This window comes from Pieris brassicae, chromosome 13, assembly GCF_905147105.1.
Source record: "Pieris brassicae chromosome 13, ilPieBrab1.1, whole genome shotgun sequence".
In the NCBI taxonomy this organism is placed as follows: domain Eukaryota; kingdom Metazoa; phylum Arthropoda; class Insecta; order Lepidoptera; family Pieridae; genus Pieris; species Pieris brassicae.
In genome coordinates this window covers 2,896,301-2,918,481 of record NC_059677.1, presented here as the reverse complement: position 1 = coordinate 2,918,481, position 22,181 = coordinate 2,896,301, and the positions used below count along the sequence as shown (strand labels likewise).

Below are 22,181 nucleotides of genomic sequence, written 5' to 3'. Positions count from 1 at the left end.
GGTACTTTTACGAACATGTGTTTCACCTAAAATTTTCCAGCTATACTGGTAACACTGAGCTACTCCGATAATAGAGACATGTATCGGGCGTTACTTATTTTTTTTTAATTTCATATTCTCTAGGTCAAATGACAGCGGCTGGAAGAGTTCCACCGTGCAGAGTGTTGGTAGTGGGTGGTGGAGTTGCAGGTTTAGCAGCAGCTGCCCAAGCGAGGTGTATGGGCGCCGCTGTTAGGGCTTTCGATACACGACCAGCTGTTAGGGAACAGATAGAGAGTCTTGGTGCACAGTTTATTACTATGGACGTTAAGGTAAGCTGGCATGAGATTATTTTTAAATACATAAATGCTCTATTACACTTATTCACAGAGATATATTTACCCTATTAACATATACTAAATAGTATATATATATAATCTAGATGAAACTATTAAATAACTATAATAATGACTATATAATCTAGACATTAGGAGTGATTTGAATTTGCAATGTGGATCAAAAAGTAGAAGAAGAAAAAAACAGCGGGCTGAGGCGTTTGTCCATTTTCTTTGTCTCACGAAATAATAAAATACTCTATGGTCTATAAACCTAAGGCGCGGGCCAAAAGACGATTTAAAAAAAACACATATAGAGTAATTATATAACTGAAAATGTTGCTGGCTGGCTGACGCGCGCTAAAAAAAAGAAAAGTAAAAACGCGCGAAACGCATACTCATAGTCTTGTGTTTGCTTGTTGTAACACTAAACCTGTTTTTAAAATTTACCATGTACCAGGGAATAATTGTTATATTGTTACGCACAACACGTCTCCCTATTATGGGAACTAGGTATAAATCAATTTTGCCATAACCTATTTCTGTTATGAATAAAGCTTTTATTATTAGAAGTATTACCGCTGCAGTATTTTATTCTCAAGTGACGTATGACTCGTCATCAGCGTTAGAAAACAAGTTACTAATAGTAATTGCAATTCTCCATTGACAAATAATCTAACATTATCTATTATCTAATACTTAATGCCTTTGCGGTGTTTATACAACGAAACAACGCGTGATTGGTCGTAATAATATGACGCGTCAACGTCAACGCGTCGATTTTTCGACTCGATCTATTTATCAAGGGCGTACCCTCTGTATGAGCAGTGTTAGCCTAGGATTCAGCATGCGGCTCTCATCCTCGAGGTCGTAGCTTCGATCCGCGGCTGTGTACCAATGGAATTTCTTTATATGTGCGCATTTAACATTCGACTCAAAAAGTCGACGGCGTGTGTCACGCACAGGAGGTAAATGATCATGTAACGGATACAGAAAAGTCAGGCCCAGACCTGAAAAAGGTTGTAGCGCCACTGATTGTTTTATAGTCTTTATACCAACACACAACAAGAAACTTTAATATAATTTACTTTCTTTGAGTACTAGGTGTAAGTGTGTGTGTAACACTATAAGAAAAATATGCGTAGGTACATGAACTAACTTGTTCAGATCTTCTCGTAACATTCAATGTTCCTGCCAAATCTCTACGTTCGCACAGAACCTTCCAGAAACTCCCAGAACCAACATTGGGTTCCACAAGTCTCTTCACCGGATGTGTTCTACTTTGGATTCTGCTACAAATATCGATCATTTTTCGTTTGAGAATAGGTTACAACAACTATTGTTATCCTTTTTTTATGTAATAGCAGGCAAACGGACAAGAGGCTCACCTGATGTTAAGCGGTACCGCCCGCCCATAGACATTGCCTGAAGGCTCGTAAGCGTTGCCGGCCTTTCAAGAATTGGTACGCTCTTTTCTTGAAGGACCCTAAGTCGAATTGGTTCGGAAATAATTCAGTGGGCAGGTTCCACATAGTGGTGGTGCGCGGCAAAAACTGCTGACCTAACCCTTGCATCTTTCTTCTTTATTTACTACTTCTTTATAGTTACTAATAAGTTTGTCGTTCTCCTGATTAATAAATTTTGTGTTGTATTGTCTTCTTAAATAACATTCTGCTGTTTGTCTTGCTTTGTATTGTTTTGCTTTGTATCTTATTTATTATCAGTGTAACTTTTTGTGTTAATTTTATGTGTTATTTATTTACTTTTATTGTATCTAAAGAAACCACTTTTTTAACGGATTGAAGCTATGTGTTATTATAAACTTTATTTACATAATTTTAAAAATTTCGCGACGTTTCGCGTGCTTCACAGCGTGCGTGGTTACGCTGACTGTAGACAAAAGGTGTTGAATGTTAAAAAGTATCACAGCTGTAGAGAAAGTTGTGTCATCTGTATTTATTTCCCCGGAGTTGATATCGACTAAAAGAATATGTAAAATTTAAAATTATGTAAAATAATTATAAGTTTCTAATAATACATAGCTGCAATCCGTGAACAAAAGTGTCTTTATTGTATCTGTTTTGTTTCCTAAATTAATATATAAACGTAATTAATATGTAAATCTTGAACGACCCTTATGGTCGTTCAAGATTTACGTCAAGTAACTCTCCGCCACTCTTTTTAATCGCTAAGTTTTGAGTCATACAAATTGTTTGAACTGGAGCAAATTTAGCAAAAAGTATTCGTCAAATTTATAAAAAAAGCTTTATTGGCAGCCTCCGAACTTGTTACGATTCATTTTTATTTCTATAGATTTGTATCCCAGCAGTAAAGTGTCGAATTTATAGCAACGCTTTTAAACTGACATTAAAATAAAAAAAATATTGCTAATTTTGTATGAGAATATAAATGTTACATCTTCTATGACCTTTCGGGGTCATTCGCGCTACGAAATAAATTATTAATAGTAATGATAACCCAATTTATTCGAATTATGTTATGCTTATACTAACATTGTGAAGTCATTTACTACAATTCAAACGTTGGCGCTATAACCCCAGGTCTTGGTTTGAAACTCTTTGGTGATGATTTTCTTAATAGAATCTCGTTTTCACACAAATGGCGATTTTAAAGGTATATTTACAATGTTTTCCTTCAAGCCAGTGTTACATGCGCGTAACGTCGTACACAGCCGGGTATAGAATCTACGACCTCAGCCATTAGGCTAACAACTTAGTGATGCCAGTTTGCGATGCTAACAAAAACATACTTATATATATAAATTTATAGGTTTATCAATCTAAATGACACTTATGTTATTGGACATTATCGAAAACGAGAATGTTAAATACAATTTATGAGTGTGGGAAAAACTAAAGTGCTCATTTTGGCTTCAAGTGTGCGATGATTGTTTACGCTTAAAAATATTTAATTAAATCCCGGCCCCGCATCGTAACATTATTTCTACAAGAGTGTGCCACCGGGCGATATCTGGTGGTGTCGTGGGTTTTCATTGGGTATGCACAGCAGCGAGTCTCACATAACCCTTCACCACCAGGCACCCCGGTATGTGTAACTCATTTCCACACGAAAAAAAGCGCTTAGTACCTTATAAATGTTCGTTAACGTCAAGAGTTAATTAGACACGTGTTAGATACTTGTAATGGATAGGTTTGATAACTGATACTTTACCACAGACAACTCATAACTAGTTGCAATGGAATTTAAAAATGTTTCATAATTTTGTTCAATCACGTTACAACGAGTGAGTAATAACAAATATGACTTGACAAATGGTTCCATAAACCCTCTATGTTGGAGCTTCTGCTGATTTCGCATCCGGAGAACTAGCTTTTCTACAGGTGCTGTTGACTGACTCAGTCGCCGAGGTGGTCCTGGTATGGAATTTTTATTCCATTCTCTGCGGTGCTAATGTGCAAGTCCAAGCTGAATATAATATATGGTTTTGTAAGGCGGCCTTGAAAGAGTAGTAAAGTAGAGTAGAGTAGAGTAGAGTAGTAAAGGCTAGTATTTAAAGCCTGGGCAGGCAGTCGAATCACAGGATGCCGGTCACCACAAACACTACCCAAACAAGATATTTGGCCTTTGGTAACGTACCAAAGAAAGTCGGTTCTCTTGTAGTTGTCTGAGAACTGAGAATTTTGTCCTTTTCATTGTCCAGGGAATACTGAACATCCCATTTATCTCATTTAGGATGCTCGCACAGTTCGAGTGTCCGTATGAAATTATGGGGCTAGTTCCCCATAATTGACTCGATAGTTTTTATCTTTCAAAATGTGTGTAGAGTAGATACTGCAGTAATCTCTGAGAGGTTGTTGCTATATGTCATTTGGGTACCATACTTGCTATTGAGGGGCGGGCTAGACTTAACAGTCTCGACCATTGCCGTTCAGTTGTCTGTCCTTCAGTATTCTATAGATTACTTCATGGAAGTACACAACGTGATTCCGTCATCCTCTTCCAAACACCGCTCATCTAGAAGCACGCTGGAGTTTTACCCTGTCGTTTTTGCCTTCCTTACTTACGTGCCGTACTGCATGATTTGTATCTTCCTTGTCCTGTTAAGTCAGCAAAGGCATTTTCCAATTGAGCTCCTTGCCGGCGTGCCCTCCATTAGGCCGCATGTCATTTAACATTAGCTTGTATTGTGGCCAGTCCAGTTCTGTATATAAGAAATATATTCATATAACTCCGTGATAGACGTTCATATATTGTCTTGTATTTGTATAGACTTCAGAGACAGGCATTTGCATCTAAAAGCTGTTTAGATAATATAATACCACTGTCATTTGTTAAGTGAATGAGAAATGTTTAACATATCTATTGGCAACGCTTTAAATAATGTTTTAATGACGGTAATGATATTACTGTATATGTTAGCACAGCAAAAAATAATTAACAGTCTCGTAAGTAAATTAATTGACGTTGATTTGAATCCAGTTGGCCTGCGAGTTCTTTTTCCGCATGTTGATAACGAGAAGATTTAAGATTATATGTTCAAGGCATAACATGAAGTATTACTGTTCATACTTCACGAATTTTCGCTTCTTGGACTTATCCCGGGTTTTCTTAGGAACTACTCGAGATGGTTTTGGTGGGTATTGCTCACCCAGTCTCTGAATAGCAGAGATTCTGGTGTTTCGCGTCATGTCCCACATACACCTTCAACTTTTGGGGGCAAGTGATTCACATTTCCACCTCGGATACAAAACAAAAAAGAGGTATCGGGTTCAGGTGCTGAATTTATTCAAGTATTGGTAAAGTAACGTAAACAATACGGTGAAGTGGTAACTCGCTCTGTATAGGCTGGAGAGTGGTGTGACGCAAGGCGGAATGACGTCTCCAAAACTTTTTAACCTATGACCTGTGATGAAATGACATGATCGTCGAGCTCAGCAGTCTTCCTGTTGGCTGCATGGTCGGTGGCATCAGTATTAGTGTTAGCTATGCCGATTACATGGTACTACTGGCACTGAAGACGGAAACAGTTACTAGGATGCTTATGGTTTGTGCATCGAGACATGGCCTTGTATATAATGTATATACATTCATGATCTTTGAGGCAGACAGCTCATACATGGAGCGCTCACCTATAATTCAAATCAATTAATAACATATTGGCAATGATATGGAATTAATAAATATAATAAATTGATATTATTATAACGTAAATATTAAAAAAAAATACGTAACTCCCGTACGTTTAAAATGTGTGTGACATACGGGTGTTCCAGCTCGTTAACCCCCCGAATAGGTCAGCGCAAACTATTTTATTTTGCAAATTGAAAGGTTTTTTTTCCATTTATTTTCAAATTAACAATAGATAAGGACAAAAATATTTGCGCAAATATTAATATAGTGCAGCTATCTTATCATGACATTTTATTATATTTATCGTTGAGTTTTATCCAAAGTTGTTAGTAAATATTGATAAAAAAATACAACAAGGTCACAGAATTGCATATTTGTTTGCTTCTAATAATTCCTTATCGATAAATACACCCAAAAAATCGATACTTTAAGAAAGTAGCGGATTGAAAGGCCTGCAACATCCTCTTGCCATGTGACTATGAACTATAACATAACATCAAGTGAATCTCCCGTTGGTTTGTTCTATAATACACAAACAATTGATGAGTGTGAGGAAAAATAATGGGGACACATTGGCTTCAAGTATGTGATTAATGTTAATATTTCCTTTTAACTGAACTAGATAATTGATAGCTTAACTAATATTAGGTAACATAGCTCAGAAAATAGGCAAAACAGTAATTAAACTGATCGAGTTTATTATGTCTACCCACATTTTTGTTATTTTATTTATATATCTACATCTGTGGGCCCTAATTATTAAACTTAGTTTTATATATTGTTTATCAGTAAGCGTGTGGAATTCTTATGAGAAAAAGATGTATTCTTAAACCGTTAAAGTATCTAAATAAAAGCTTGCTGTAAATGTTTGACAATAAATGAAGATACCCACCGGCGATTTAAGGATTGGAGATGTCAGGTTATCGTCGTATGGGCTGGATCCCCAAGGTCTCTAACGAGAAAGTTCCTAGTCGATTTGGATCGTTGAAAAAACTTATGCAGAGCATTAAATCTTGGAAAGATTTCCTGGGCCACTTGTAGTGCCATCACCGCACCATATAATGGGTAAAATCCAGGATAAATGGCATGTATAAGGAAAACATCGTCCCTAACGTTACGAAGGATCGGTTTTTTCCCGGACGTGGCCTGGAGTGAACTGGTATTGCGACTGCGGAAGATTTGCTTGATCTGGCACAAGACATGACACACTTCACGAGATTGACGGAATGGAGAGTCACTAAAAGAAGAAATAAAAACTTAAACTCAAAGGATACTCTTGACTTCGACACGCCTTGTTAAATCCTTTACTGTAACCCAGTTAGCCTACGTACTAGTGCATAATCATTTATTCTGTTAAATTTACTACTATGAGGCCGTATCTCAATAAGAATATTTTTCTTATATAGCTGCCATCTCAAACAGACCGAAAACTGAATTTTATACTTCTGTCCTTAATAAACAGAGAATTTGTATCTAGCAACACCAAATTACAGGAAGAAGGTGCTGGTGAAGGTGGTTATGCGAAAGAAATGAGTGAAGAGTTTCTTTTGGCTGAACGAGCACTGCTCGGCAAAGAGGCGAGAACTTCCGATGTGGTTATAACAACAGCTCTGATACCTGGAAAGCCAGCGCCGTTGCTTATTTTAGAGGTATTTCAAATTTAGTAAAAAATATATAATACACTAGCTGCCCCCGCGAACTTCGTTTCTCCTTAATGTGGTTTTAGTTAGCCTTAATACCGTGACACGAAAGAATAATTTCACTGTATTATTGTCACTATAATTTGAATTTGATTTACAATTCGGTCTAAGTAACACGTGGTTGGCTATGCTAACACCAAAAATTAAAAAGTAGAAATAATTGAATTTCACGATATTTCGTTTACTACAAAATAAATTTAATGTAAGTATACTTTAGCCTCAATAACACGTGGTAATCATGATATTGAATTGTAGCTTATATGACACGTTTGTCGGTTTACCATAGCAGTGCAATCTATTGATTACTTACTCAATCCAGTCGAAGAGTATCGACATCTGTTAGAATCTTTTGGAGTTAACAGATAATTGTGACTGTCAATTAATTATAGACAAATAATTTGCAATAAAATAAAATTGCGACTGTAATTAAAGATCTAAGCTATCCTATCTCTTAAGTTCGACCAGTTTGCTCACGGTGTGCCAATTTAATTTAAAATCGGTTAAGTAGTTAAGGAGTCCATCGTCCCAACTCATAAGTACAATTGTAACAACATAAACTTTTTGACAGGTGACAATTACCAAAAAAGACAATCAGTTAAAATGTAGCATTACATAATTTGACGTTGACAGTTCTTCACTGATTACAGATTAGATTATTCCTTGTCTGTATTTAAATGTCGTACATTAACAAAATACATTTTAGGACGCAGTACGGGACATGGCCCCGGGTAGTGTTATAGTGGACTTAGCAGCCGAAATGGGGGGAAACGTTGAGACCACAAAAAAGGGGGAGGTGATAAAGGTCCATGATGTCACGCACGTGGGTCTAACGGACATGCCGAGTAGAATGCCCGCGCACGCGTCTACGTTGTACGCGAATAATATTTCTGCGTTTTTATTCAGTTTGGGTGAGTTTCTAATAATTCTTCAAATACCTGTCGAAGTTATATACCTATATCTCAGAAAGTGTTACACCGATTTGAAAAAAACTTTTAGTTGGGATATACTTTTTAATTTTGTTTTTAAATCATTATTTATTTCTATGTTGGTTTATGTATGTTTCTTATAGAGGTGATAAAAACAAAAGAAAAGTCATATTGCGAGATCTGTAGATATTAGTATGGATCTGGTCTGGTGCCTTGTTTAGTTCTCATGCCATTTTCACGTGTTTATCCTTTTCTAACATATTTTCATAAGCATTTGATTGTCCTCATTTTGTGTGTTGTGATCAAAAATACAATAAAAAGTTACCCCCTTTAGAGGGTGGTAAAACGCAGTTAAAAATTTAGGTATTAAACAACCAGTGGCCGTACAACCTAGGGGTTGTCCTATGGACAGTGGAGCAGCAAGAAAGTTTACCAGCAAGATAGTCAGCTGGAGGCCGGCGAATTTGGGGAGAGAATTATTTTTGCTACCTCTTAGAAATCAAACACATTTTGACATAGTATTGTCTTTTGTTAAAACAGCTTTTACACATTAAGAAAAACACTTTTTGAACGGATTAAAACTATGTATTATTATTAAAACTTATAATTATTTACATAATTCTAAATTTCAATTTAATTAATTTTAAAAGCACGCGAAACGTCAGAACAAAACATTTTCTGATGCTTTACAGACTTTGCCGATGAGTTTCCCCTCCCACTTGTCATTGTACATTTGGTATAGCAAACTTCTATATTCTAGAATTAAACAGCTAGTTCGCCGCCTCCCAATGAGTAATCCACCTCTACGTCCTCAGCTCTCACTTTGTATAAGCGAAAAGAGCGAAATTGCAGAAAATCTATTTCCCTCTTCTCTCTTCCCCCCTATATCAGTCAGTCCTACTACTGGTTGGAGGCTGTGAACTGGATGGCTGAATAATTTTTATATTACGTGCAATTTCAACGAAGTTGTTGGATTGTAAAAATAATCCAGGACATGACAATTGTAGAGACGAGGGCGGGACGAACTTCACAGCCTCAACCATCAACATTTGTAAATCCGCCACTGCCTAGGGGTCTAGGCCCTGGATACTCTGCATCGTTGCATGCATGACATCGTATGGCATGTCGAGTTCTTCACGATATTATTGAGCTTCTGTAATGAACCATCATAGGTCTCCAATTAAAATTGTTATCTACAGGTACAAACGACCATTTCAACATCGACCTAGAAGATGAAGTTACCCGTGGGGCGATCGTGTTAAAGGCCGGAGAGTTGCTTTGGCCGCCCCCGCCCACCAAGAGCATGCCGCCCGCCCAAGTTAAGGCCGCCGCTGTGGCTAAGACTGAACCGCCCAATCCCTTCAACGAAACCTTGAAGGATACCTTTTTGTATTCCACGGGTAAGTTTTATTGCCGCATATTAAACTCCAGTATGTTTTTGACAGTGCCGTCACCAATTCTGAGTGATGGAGTAAAAATTACCGATTTTAAACGGTTGTTGATGCAATTGCGTTGCGGTTTTTACAGTACAGTAATTAACTTAACTATATATAGAAGTGTTTTAGTTAAATTAACTTTTTTTCAAACTGTTATTTCGTGTATAAAGTAACTTAAAAAAATTACAAATAAACCTCAGATACGTCCCGTGCATCATTTGTCATTTGATTTATTAGCTTAGTATTTAAAAACGAGGTTCTAACTTTTTGTGAGATTTTCAATACGTCATATAATGATGGTAAGCGCTCCAGCGGCTGGCGCTGATAGAAAATGACAATAATAACTCGGAAAATCTCTATGCATCTCATGTATCTCGTGTGTGTGTTACTTGCCACGCCTCCGGTCTTACTGCTAAAGTTACTAATTAGTAGTCATCATATCATCGGACGTCCGTCGTTCGACAACTGCGATTTTAAGGCAATTTTTGGGCCACTATAGGGAACCAACTGCCTGCTAAAGTATTTCTGAACCAATTCGACTTAGGGTCCTTCAAGCGTGCCAATTCTTTAAAGGCCGGCAACGCACTCGAGAATTGAGTGTTCATGGGCGGTATCACGTAACGTCAGATGAGCCTCCTCCTTTCATCAAGTTTACCACATAATACTATATCTACGGTATGTGTTACAAACGCTTTTATATAAATTGTAGTATAATTGAGGTTAAAATAAATGTTACGGAAAAAAATGTGTGCGTGTACTAGTGTACACACGTAAGAAGTGAAACTTCTTTATGACCTTATTTTTCGAAAAATAATCTTCTATATACAACTTTACAGAAATTGGTTAAATAAAGTTAAATTAGATAAAGTTTAACAAAAGGCTTTTATTATTATATACATGAATATTCATTTCATTTCACCTCATTACTACTAAGATTATTACAGAATTTCATTAATTGTAATAGATTTATTACTATAATTGTTATCGTTATTATATATTTTTGTTATGATGGCTTCGAATCTCTTCGAATCATCCGTGGTAAGGACAAGAAAAAGATGGCACGTAACGGAAAAATATGACGGTAAATTTATTCCAACGCCAATAAAGAAGTTTGACTTAAAAATACAATTAATATAGATACAAGATAAAATAAAAATACCAGGATTTTTTCATTAAGCAGAAAAAGAAGATATCAAAACAGCAGATTAGGCACTTAACAATGCTTCCTCAAAAAATCAGACCACAACCAAATATCATATAATATTATTGTTACGAAGACGGGTTGACTGCAATGTTTCTAGATTTTTCCACTAGTTAGAGAACTTTTCAGCAGGCTGTAATATGATTTCTGAACGTTTCAGGAGAGGGTCAATCACATATTAGAAAATTGTAATTTCCATAATGTTACCCTAGTTTTCAGGAAGCAGAAACCTTTTTCAGTCGGTTTCAGAACATGTGTAGTAGAGTGGTACGTTTTCAGGCCTAGGTATACCCCTTTGATGAAGGAATATTCTAGACCAAACTTTCAAGGTGTGAGACAAGGACGAATTGATACGAGATAGAGAGAAGATCAGAACTTTCTCGAAACTAGACTGAGCACTCTAGAACGCCGAACGACAAGGACGGAGCAACGTGCGAAAGAGACAAAGAGTGCGGACGTTCTAGAATTGTGCAATCGTTACTCAGTAGCAAGCCTGCCTAGAGAGTTGTCGAATATTGTTTAGAATTATTCCCAGGGATATATAAGCGAGCCGAAACGCGACTAGTCGCCTTTAGTTTGGAATGCGATAACACGAGAGAAACACTGAAGCGATAAAGTGAATACAAGTGATAAAGTACTGTGTGAAGTGTGCATAAGTGAAGTAATTAGTGATTGGTGTGTGTAATTAGTGCATCTCTGCAATTAATTTGTGCCCATAAATTCCTTATTGATTTTTCAAGAAATAAACCCTTGAAGAAATCTACGGCATTTTCTATCCGATCCCCTAGCTCGTAACAATATAATCGCAAAGAATTCCTTAATTCCGTGTTGTTCCCATGAGGACGTAAGTGCGTGCTGCTATTTCACCATGTTTACGGCTGATCGAGGATCTTTGACAATCTAAGACAAATATTTTTAATTTATTACTTAAGATGTCATTTGGAACATGGTGTAATGGTTGCAGCCCTTCACAAACGTTGTGAAAACAAAAACTTGGAGATTAAAAAGAGTGGCGGAGAGTTTATTGCCAGTTCTTCTCTTCTACACTCTTGATTTGAGGACTGGCAGCAAATGTAAATTAGAAGCATTTAATGTATTTTTTTTTGTGTTACATATATGATTGATAAATGATTTTGAACTTTGACTTCAAGTCCTACGGACGAATTGGAATTTGGAAAATTCTGCTGATTGTAGACCTTGGTCGCCAATGTCCTGTAAGAGGTCACTGCTCTGTATCTTTAGCAATACAAGAGCGTAACACCAGCTAAAGATCTCTGATTGTACGTGGAACTTTTTAAGGGAGGTTTGCTGATCCTGTGCATATTTCTTACAGGTCTAGCGAGTTTGATCGGTCTTGGAGTGGCATCACCGAATCCCGCTTTCACCACGATGACGACGACGCTGGCTTTATCAGGTAAATGACTGCACTCAGTCAAAGTCTTCTTAACTTCTTAAACAAGTCCATTCCATCTGTTTAATAGTGACTTTTGTAATTATATTTTTATTTGTAAGGGGCGGATCAAGTATTACGTAAGCACTATTATCTGTGATTTTCATATTTGGTGATTACGTCAACAGTAATTATTTACTTTTTTACATATATTACCCACACATTGTCTGTGCTTGAAAACGAAATGCATTTTCGGTGATTTCTACAAAAATATCTATTATTTTTGAGAGATTGCTTACTTTCGTTCACAACACTGTATGTTATCTGACCTAAAAATAAAATAAACAGAAAACTAGCAGGCCAAGATCAACGGGCGCTCTGCGCATGGGCAACCGTGACCATCTTGAATTTACATACGTAAATCTATCTAGAATGATATTATTGAATGAATGATTACCACAGTAAATTCCGTGCTCAGGTCTCAGTTCAGTAGCTTTTGAGTTTGACTCCGTTCCGTTATGAGTTCCGGCTCATAATAGTAGGAAAGCAGATGTTCTGAATGAATGTTTTCCTACTTGGAGTGGTAGGAATGTACTGATTAGATGACCGGATCCCCATCTAAGGTCCGGAGAGACCTTACACCAATAGATTTCTTTTGGGGATACGTGAACCATAACCAATACAATCTATTGCTTTGTTTATGAGAGGGTTTCACATTTAAAATGTTTAATTCCAGGCGTTGTCGGATACCACACGGTGTGGGGCGTGGTTCCAGCCCTCCATTCGCCGCTTATGTCTGTAACTAACGCCGTGTCAGGAATTACTGCGGTGGGCGGATTATTGCTTATGGGCGGGGGATACGTGCCTGAGACGCCCGTTCAGGTAAATACTTTAAAAAGTCAGAGACACTTCGAAAGTTTGGGTTATTTTTGTGATTGCCGGTCTGTAATATCATATTAAGATGTTCCAATTTCGATAATATGTACTGATATACTTATTCACATCCGTATCGGTATCTATCAATTTGAAAATGGGATATTAATTTCAAAATCAGAACATTAATTTCAAAATTGGAATATTAATTTCAAAATCGGAACATATTAATTTCAAAATCTCGATTTATATCGATAAATTTCCATGATGGCAATTTCCATGGCACATATTATAATAGACATCGGATGATAATGGTACCGATTTCTTGTTTTTATAACATTTATGTTTACCAAAACAGTCATATATGTTAAAAGAGCTTGTAACATAGAGTAGATGCAGTATTATATGTATAATGTGGTACACTACAATAAATAAAAAATTATTATATATGTATAATATGGTCCGGTTTTGAAAATTACGATACTAAGTTACATAACGTTATTAAAAAAAAAACAAATATATTTCGATACGTACGTAGGTAACACTGAAAATGTTTAGAACTGGCCAGTTAGAAACATTGCTAATGAAAACTTTTTTGTAATTTCAATTTTAGAACACTTTGGTAGCCTAATGTATAATATTGCATTCATTTGTCATTTGTTTTTGTGAATTGGCGGCAAATCGAAAACTCTTGTTACACGTGAAAATGAACTTAACGCGAGAAAATTTTCGGTCAATGATTTATTATGACTTTCGTCGTGGGCTTACTCAACAACAAAGCTATGATAAACTGCGATTAGCTTTTCTTAATGAAGCCCCATCTCGTGCCACTATTTACAATGGGTTCAACTAGTTTAAGTGTGGACGTAGCAATCTCAATGAAGATCCGCGTGAGGGACGTCCTTTAACAGCGACTACTGAAGATAACAACAGTGCTGTGCGACGCATGATAGAGGAGATAAGAGAGTGACTTATCAGCAGATAAGCCTAGGCATTGGTAGGAGTCAGGAAGCGTTGTACTAGATGGACTCCCCATACTTTAACCGACGACCAGAAACACCAGGTGTCCAGATAACGAGACATCCGTCATACAGTCCTGCACTGGCGCCCTGTGACTTTCATTTATACCCAAGAACTAAAGATAAAATTCGAGGTATTCGCTTCACGAGCCCTGAATATGCGGTGAAAGCCATAGAAGAGACCCCTAAGAAAGTATGGGCTGCTTTTCTCAGTGGTTCCATCGAATGCGACGATGCGTAGAGAGGGACAGAGATTACTTCGAAAAACATTAAAAGTATTGGCAACATTCTGCATTAAGCCGTTTTTCATTTTCTAAACATTTCAGTGTTACCTAGGTATATACATGGGCTGTATTGGACGACTACGTAATTGTTGAAATCGACTAATATACTGGCAAAAAGTGTATTTGCAGCTATAGTCTTAGGGAGCGTATTACGGAACGAATTTGGGGGGGGGAGGGGGGGGGTGTTTTCTTGTAAAACGTTACGATGCGGGGCGGGATTGAATTACGCGTTATTGATAATATTATTTTCCACTTTCCAGTACTTTACACCACATAATTGTAAGTTTTAGGTGGTCACGAAATGTTTGACTATTGGATACGGAAACGTTACGGTGTGTGCCACGCTCGTTGTAAAGCACGCGGAGCGTCGGAAAAATTAAAATGTAAAATTATGTAAATAATTATAACTTTATAATAATAATACATAGCTTCAATCCGGTTTAAAAGTGTTTTCTTAATGTGTAAAAGCTATGTTAACAAAAGACAATACTTAAATTATGTCTTTCGAACATGGCTGATTGTGGATTTTTCATAGTTAATCTAACTGAATTTTCCACTGTTTAGGGCTATGGGCGGCGGTATCACTTAACATCTGGTGAGCCTCCTGCCCATTTGCCTATTACATTAAAAAGATACTTTGACAATAAACGATGTTTTTATATCTACATCACGTTAATGTTTTACAGTGGCTGGCAAGTACTGCTGCATTGATTTCCTTCGTCAACGTCTTTGGAGGATTCATGGTCACTCAACGTATGTTGGATATGTTTAAAAGGTAAAATCCGACGGTATTTTTCGGTAATCCGATTCGATTATTCGTTTCCGATTCGGATTAATTTCCGAATACGAATGCTATTTTAGAAGCAAGAAATTGCTTTGTATTTACAAATGCAGGTGTACAGTGCCACAGACTATTCTTGGTCGGTAAGAGAGCCGCTGTCATGGATATTAGTATTGCCAGTAAATTAAATATAACCATTATAAGGGGAATGATTTGAAGTCACTTAATAATTTATTGAAATGTCTTAATAAAGGAAAGTATACTAGTACTAGTATCTAGATAATTCAGTTCTAGGCTTTAATAAATGTGACTCAAACTGAGGAACAACTGATGGGTTTGTCACCTGTACTATTAATGTAATACCTTTTAAGATATCCAGCAATCAGAACTTTCGTTCGATAATGAAAACTTTTTCATTGTAGTTAATAATGCAAGGAATTAAATTAAATACATTTTTTTGTGATCTAAATGATAACGTCAGTTTGACATTTCAAAATGGCGGCCCAGAAGAGTATGTGGCACTGTTTCAGTTCGGTGACGGTTGATGTATGGGAGATGTTTTAATAATGTGTGCGTGTACACACGTAAGAAGTGAAACTTTTTTATGAGCTTATTTTTCGAAAAATGATCTACTATATACAACTTTACAGAAATTGGTTCTATAAAGTTAAATTAGATAAAGTTTAACAAAAGGCTTTTATTATCATAGACATGAATTCAAATATTTCATTTTACCTTATTACTACTAAAATCATTGTTAATGTTATTGTATATTTTTGTTATTAATGGCTTCGAATCAACCGTGGTAGGGACAATAAATAGATGGCGCGTAACGGTAATCGGTAACAATGCCGATAAAGAAGTTTCACTTCAAATTAATGGCTTAAAATATGAGCTTATAACTAAAATAATTATGAGTAGTAGGGTTGTGACGGTGACAAAACTAATTTGGCTTATCTAAGGGACTTCAATACAAGTAAAGTCGATATTTTTAGACTTCGTAAACAAGAATATTGTATTACAATGTATGACGCTCCATGTTGTTCATGGGCATGTGTTGGTGCCATGTGTGTGACAATTGCTAACACTTGGTTTGCGCTTCTAATTATTTACTAAAATATATATGTGTAACTAATGTAAGGTTACATATCTCACTGGAAAACTTCAGTCAAAACCGGTTACGAGATCGTTTAGAACAACATACCGGTAATATTGACCAAAATCAAAGTCGCGGCTGAATTCTATGTATTAGGTACTTAACAACGTGATCGGTTTTTACGACCAAATATAAGTTGTCCCTTCGATATCGTTATAACAGATTTTGACGGTATTTTTACCGACTTTAAAAGGTTATCAGCGACATTTTAGTATGTGATAATGTTGGGAGTGGTTTGAGTATAACAATTTATTTGTATATGATTACAATTTATAGAGTATGACTCATTTCAGACTTCCAAATTTATTTATAGGCCTGGTGATCCCCCGGAATATGGTTATCTATATGGTATACCAGCTACGGCGTTGCTAGCTGGATACATCGTGACTGCGATGCAGGTATCAGAAGTTTATTTATTTTATTTTATTTATTTATTAAATACACTTCGTTACATTACAATATAAAAAAATTGAACTGCAATGGCAACTGGCGGCCTTATCGCTTTCAAGCGATCTCTTCCAGGCAACCACTGTTAGTAAATAAAAAAATGTCTTAAATTACATGAGATAGGCAAGAAGTGAAAAAATACATGTTATACACACACAAGACAAAACTAAACAGGAACAAAAAAAAAACCAACTAAAAAGATGATGTTGACAACATTCAAAGTAAAAAGTATAAAGATACATAAATCACGATAATTTAAGATAAGTCTCACGTCATTAAGTAGTTGGTAAGTTAGGGATACGATGTGGACAGGTAATGTTTGTACAGAAGAAATTTAAAGGAAGATAGAGAAGGAGCTAAGCGAATAAGGACGGGAAAATAGGGATTTTTAATTTATGTCAGTTTCACTATAAGGTACGGAACAAGCGAGAAAAAATGAACAATGACATCAAATATAGGTATATCAGAAGTTTGATATATGTTTTATCGATATCGGTATACCGAATAATACCGGTAATCAGTAGAACTACTACATGTTGAAATTTGTACAAGTACACATTGATGTATAAGTGCTACAACATTTTTAGGTCTGGGCCACAGATTTCTCTCTGGTTCTGATCATTAGTCTTATAGGCAAGTAGGTGATCAGCCTCCTGTGCCTGATACACGCGGTCGTGTTGGGTCAAAGTTTTCCTTCACCGTTTTAACGAATGTTCAATGTGCACGTAGATAAAAAAATCCATTGGTGCACAGCCGGGGATCAAAGCTACGACCTTAGGATTAGAGTCATACGCTGAAGCCACTAGCCCAACACTGATCAAACACAGCTTATAGTTTTACTTTTTATATAATGTATTTGATTATCATATGACGATATTGTTAGGGATACCCTGAAGTCCATCAAATGGCGTATCTCGCATCTTCTCTGTGCTGCGTGGGCGCACTAGCGGGTCTTAGTTCGCAAGGAACAGCTAGAAAGGGAAATTATCTTGGAATGGTAAGTGTTTTATACGTGTGGGAACAGATTCGATACTTTTTAATACATTTTTAATTCAAACAATTATTTTAATTTTTCTTAATTAAAATCCGAAAATGTATAAACAAAAATTCTTGTAAAAATTAAAATGACACACCATAATTCATTGAATAACAATCCAAAATATATTTATTTCAGTATGTATAATATTCAAATTCTTGGCAAATAAAATATATATTTGCCAAGTTTCCGATTTCGATGTTATTGAAGAGTATCGAATCCGTACCGGTTTTTGTAATACCGATTGCAACCGATGATTAGAAAAGGCATTCATAAACAAAAAGACGTAGCTACAGACTCAACCCAAGTGACGCCAGCTCATTGTAATCTTGATGACGTAAGCCTATCTTTTGTTCATTGTAAAAACATTGAGACAGAAAGATCACTAGATCATTGCTCTATCAAAATAATAATAAAAAGTTTTTTTCGTAAAGCAACATTTTTAAGTTTTTTTAGTATAGCAATGATTCCATGGCTATAAATATAACGTTTTAGGTATTTGTTTTTATTTCTACCAATTTTTTTGGTATAGCAATGATCTGATCGCAATAGTAGTTTTATAACATTTGTTTTGAAGTGAAAATACATGTTACACTACTATTGTACTATTGTAAACGTGGCATCTTGGGTAAATGCTCGTCGATTTGATGATTCTTTAGTAATATGAGGTTGTGTATCGGCCTATACGAAAGATTGATTAAATCCTCAACAATTTTGAATAATTAAAAGGTAGTTCTTTAATATGCAATGGCGCTACTGTCAGCTGTCAGCTGTCGTTGTCTGACAGACAGATACACGGCCCTAAAATCACGAGCCAAAATATAGGGTAAGGGCGGGGGAACCCTAACTCAGAAATTCAAGCCAACTTCATCCCCACCACCATTGTCCCGATATAGTCACTGATTTTGGAGTCGTGTGTCGTCTACTACATTACGTCTTACAGAACGTTTGTCAACCACGTGTGTATCACTGTTCTCGCTCCTTTAATAATAATAATGAGTGGTATAGCCATGGATTTGATAAATGATACCAATTTCTCATCATCTCTAGACCTAGATCTTCTGGATTGTCGCCATATTCAGTGATATATAGACCCACATATGTGTGTCAATAACTACGAGTTTTTAATCAATCTTTCGCGGCACCAGCAGTTGTTTAACTATATGTGTTATATATTATGTTTTTTAGGGTTTTTATAATTGTTTATTATATATACAGATTGGCGTGGCTGGGGGTATAGCGGCCACGCTGGGAGCGTTAACACCGAGTGCGGAGGTGTTCGCACAAATGTTGGGTGTTGCTGGCATTGGTGGGGCTTTAGGTGGTGTGATCGCTAAGAAAATCGAAATTACCGATTTGCCACAACTTGTTGCCGGTTTTCATAGGTAGGTTTATGTTGATGGTGGGATGGAGGTAGCAGGGGTTGGGTTGGGGGGAGTAAATTAGTAACATATATGTCGTAGCCAACTAGCTTTATGAGCCGCTCAATTTGCGGTCTGAATGATGTTCTATACTGAATAATACAATTGACATAAATAAATAAAAAGGATGGCAACTGGCAGTCATTGCTTTCGAGCGATCTCTTCCAGACAACCACTGTGAGAAGAGAAAAAATATATAAAATTGGATAAAGTAGGCAAGAAGTGCAAATATACATTAGACTAATGGAATAAATTATATAAATATAAGGGTTTTTTGTATTGTTGTATGCATACAGCATTAAAAAAATAAAAACAAAAATATTTGTCAAAAAATAGGGGTATAAAGAATAGATGTTATCCGATTCGCGGACCAAACCGATAGGTTTGGTGATTTGAAAATCGGTCAAGCCATTTCCGAGTTGTTTAATTACAAACACCGTGACACGAGATTTTTATATATTTGATATATAATATGTAGAATCTTATCATTGGATCTGATTACAAGATTACAAGGTAGTATTTTGTTTAAAATTCCGGACTATATCCACTGTATATATCTGTCGCAGCCAATTAGCCGTCTAATTAACAGCCTAGCCTTTTAACTTAACAGCGCCGTTTAACTAGCGGCCAGAAAGATTCAGCCAGTTGATCAAACAGCTAGGCAGATGACTTGAATCGATGATGTTTCATTACTTGCCTCGCCTGTTGACTGTTTATTTCATTTTAGTTCCTCTTTCTGCCACTCTTAAACTCTTCAAACTGTCAATATGGCGTCGGTAAACCACAACTTTGGTGGTGTTTTCCAAAGTTTAATGAAAAACAACAAATACAATGGAAAACTGTAGTGACAATAGTAAAGTGAATTTAGATATGACAGACTCAAGTGATTATTTAATTTTTTTGTGTCTAGATGTTTCATCTTTATTATTTCTGTCACGTGATCACTATCGTACGAATGCCCTAAGCATTAGTTTATTAAATTATGTAACGCTACCGCGGAATATCTTTCAGGCCGCTAGTTAAACGTTTGTGTTATATACATGTTGCGGCCAACTAAATTCATTTTTAAAGAAATATTTTTATGTCATCAGTTATTTCTGTCACGTGCTCACTATCGTACGAATGCCCTAAGCATTAGTTTATTAAATGATGTAACAAACGCTACCGCGGAATATCTTTCAGGCCGCTAGTTAAACGTTTGTGTTATATACATGTTGCGGCCAACTAGATTCATTTTTAAAGAAATATTTTTATGTCATCAGTTATTTCTGTCACGTGCTCACTATCGTACGAATGCCCTAAGCATTAGTTTATTAAATGATGTAACAAACGCTACCGCGGAATATCTTTCAGGCCGCTAGTTAAACGTTTGTGTTATATACATGTTGCGGCCAACTAGATTCATTTTTAAAGAAATATTTTTATGTCATCAGTTATTTCTGTCACGTGCTCACTATCGTACGAATGCCCTAAGCATTAGTTTATTAAATGATGTAACAAACGCTACCGCGGAATATCTTTCAGGCCGCTAGTTAAACGTTTGTGTTATATACATGTTGCGGCCAACTAGATTCATTTTTAAAGAAATATTTTTATGTCATCAGTTATTTCTGTCACGTGCTCACTATCGTACGAATGCCCTAAGCATTAGTTTATTAAATGATGTAACAAACGCTACCGCGGAATATCTTTCAGGCCGCTAGTTAAACGTTTGTGTTATATACATGTTGCGGCCAACTAGATTCATTTTTAAAGAAATATTTTTATGTCATCAGTTATTTCTGTCACGTGCTCACTATCGTACGAATGCCCTAAGCATTAGTTTATTAAATGATGTAACAAACGCTACCGCGGAATATCTTTCAGGCCGCTAGTTAAACGTTTGTGTTATATACATGTTGCGGCCAACTAGATTCATTTTTAAAGAAATATTTTTATGTCATCAGTTATTTCTGTCACGTGCTCACTATCGTACGAATGCCCTAAGCATTAGTTTATTAAATGATGTAACAAACGCTACCGCGGAATATCTTTCAGGCCGCTAGTTAAACGTTTGTGTTATATACATGTTGCGGCCAACTAGATTCATTTTTAAAGAAATATTTTTATGTCATCAGTTATTTCTGTCACGTGCTCACTATCGTACGAATGGCCTAAGCCTTAGCCAGCCAGTTTATTAAATGTTGTAACAAACGCTACCGCGGAATATCTTTCAGGCCGCTAGTTAAACGGCGTCGTTTAGTTAAAAGGCTAGGCCGTTAATTGAACGGCTAATTAAACTGGTTGGTAGCGACATATCCACTGTATTAAGAAATGTAATAATCGTATGGATTCATTAATAAAGCTCATCATTAAAAAAACTTTTTTGCAGTTTGGTTGGTATGGCAGCGGTTTTAACCTGCCTAGCGACGTACATGCACGATTTCCCGGCGATGGCTTTAGACCCCACAGCAGCTACCCTAAAGACATCCCTCTTCCTCGGGACTTACATTGGCGGGATTACGTTCACGTAAGTCACGAGCTCCTTCAACTAATCGTTCTCAGGGTGATGGTGACCTGGTAACAGACGCAGTAACCACCATGTTATGGTTTAGATGCAGCATCTAATAAAGTAGCCATGACGCCAAAATTAGAAAGCAGATCATAAAGAATAATAGAGGTGAGAAGATAGGGGCCAAATCTAAAAACCAGTCATCGCAGCCCATGCGTTGCCAGCCTTTGAGACCTTGTTTTAATTAAGTTCAATGGAAAGTGTTTAAAATATTTTTTAACGTATACATATATATTCTTAAATAAGTTATTCATTTAGGTAACGCAAATTTTTGAACATCAGTTAAATGCACGTTCGTAAATTTCAATTTAAAAAAAATGTTTGCCATATGTCTAAAGGGTGAGAAGTTGTATGGTAATAACTGCTGCGTCATTATTTAATCGCCAAGTATTTATTGCGAAACTAGCGGACCTGACAGACCTGTCTTAAGTATGAATATTGATTTCGAATTGGTATAGTTAACTAAAAATGCTTTATGATATACAACGTTCTTTGTTGGTTTTTCTGGCACGTATATAAATAGTTTAGTTGATA

General features: G+C 36.3%; 1 protein-coding gene across 4 annotated transcripts in view; it reads left to right on the top strand.

The window, feature by feature from the left end:
* The window catches only part of LOC123717779 (NAD(P) transhydrogenase, mitochondrial-like), a 36,530-nt gene that overhangs the window by 6,369 nt on the left and 7,980 nt on the right, over positions 1-22,181 (top strand). For all 4 annotated transcript variants that reach the window (XM_045673961.1, XM_045673962.1, XM_045673964.1 and 1 more), the window contains exons 6-16: positions 124-311; positions 6,920-7,075; positions 7,830-8,034; positions 9,252-9,452; positions 12,023-12,103; positions 12,816-12,961; positions 14,942-15,030; positions 16,506-16,590; positions 17,523-17,636; positions 18,894-19,060; positions 21,468-21,605. In XM_045673961.1, coding sequence (XP_045529917.1) covers positions 124-311; positions 6,920-7,075; positions 7,830-8,034; positions 9,252-9,452; positions 12,023-12,103; positions 12,816-12,961; positions 14,942-15,030; positions 16,506-16,590; positions 17,523-17,636; positions 18,894-19,060; positions 21,468-21,605 — 1,570 coding nt within the window. The remainder of the gene's footprint in view (positions 1-123; positions 312-6,919; positions 7,076-7,829; positions 8,035-9,251; positions 9,453-12,022; positions 12,104-12,815; positions 12,962-14,941; positions 15,031-16,505; positions 16,591-17,522; positions 17,637-18,893; positions 19,061-21,467; positions 21,606-22,181) is intronic.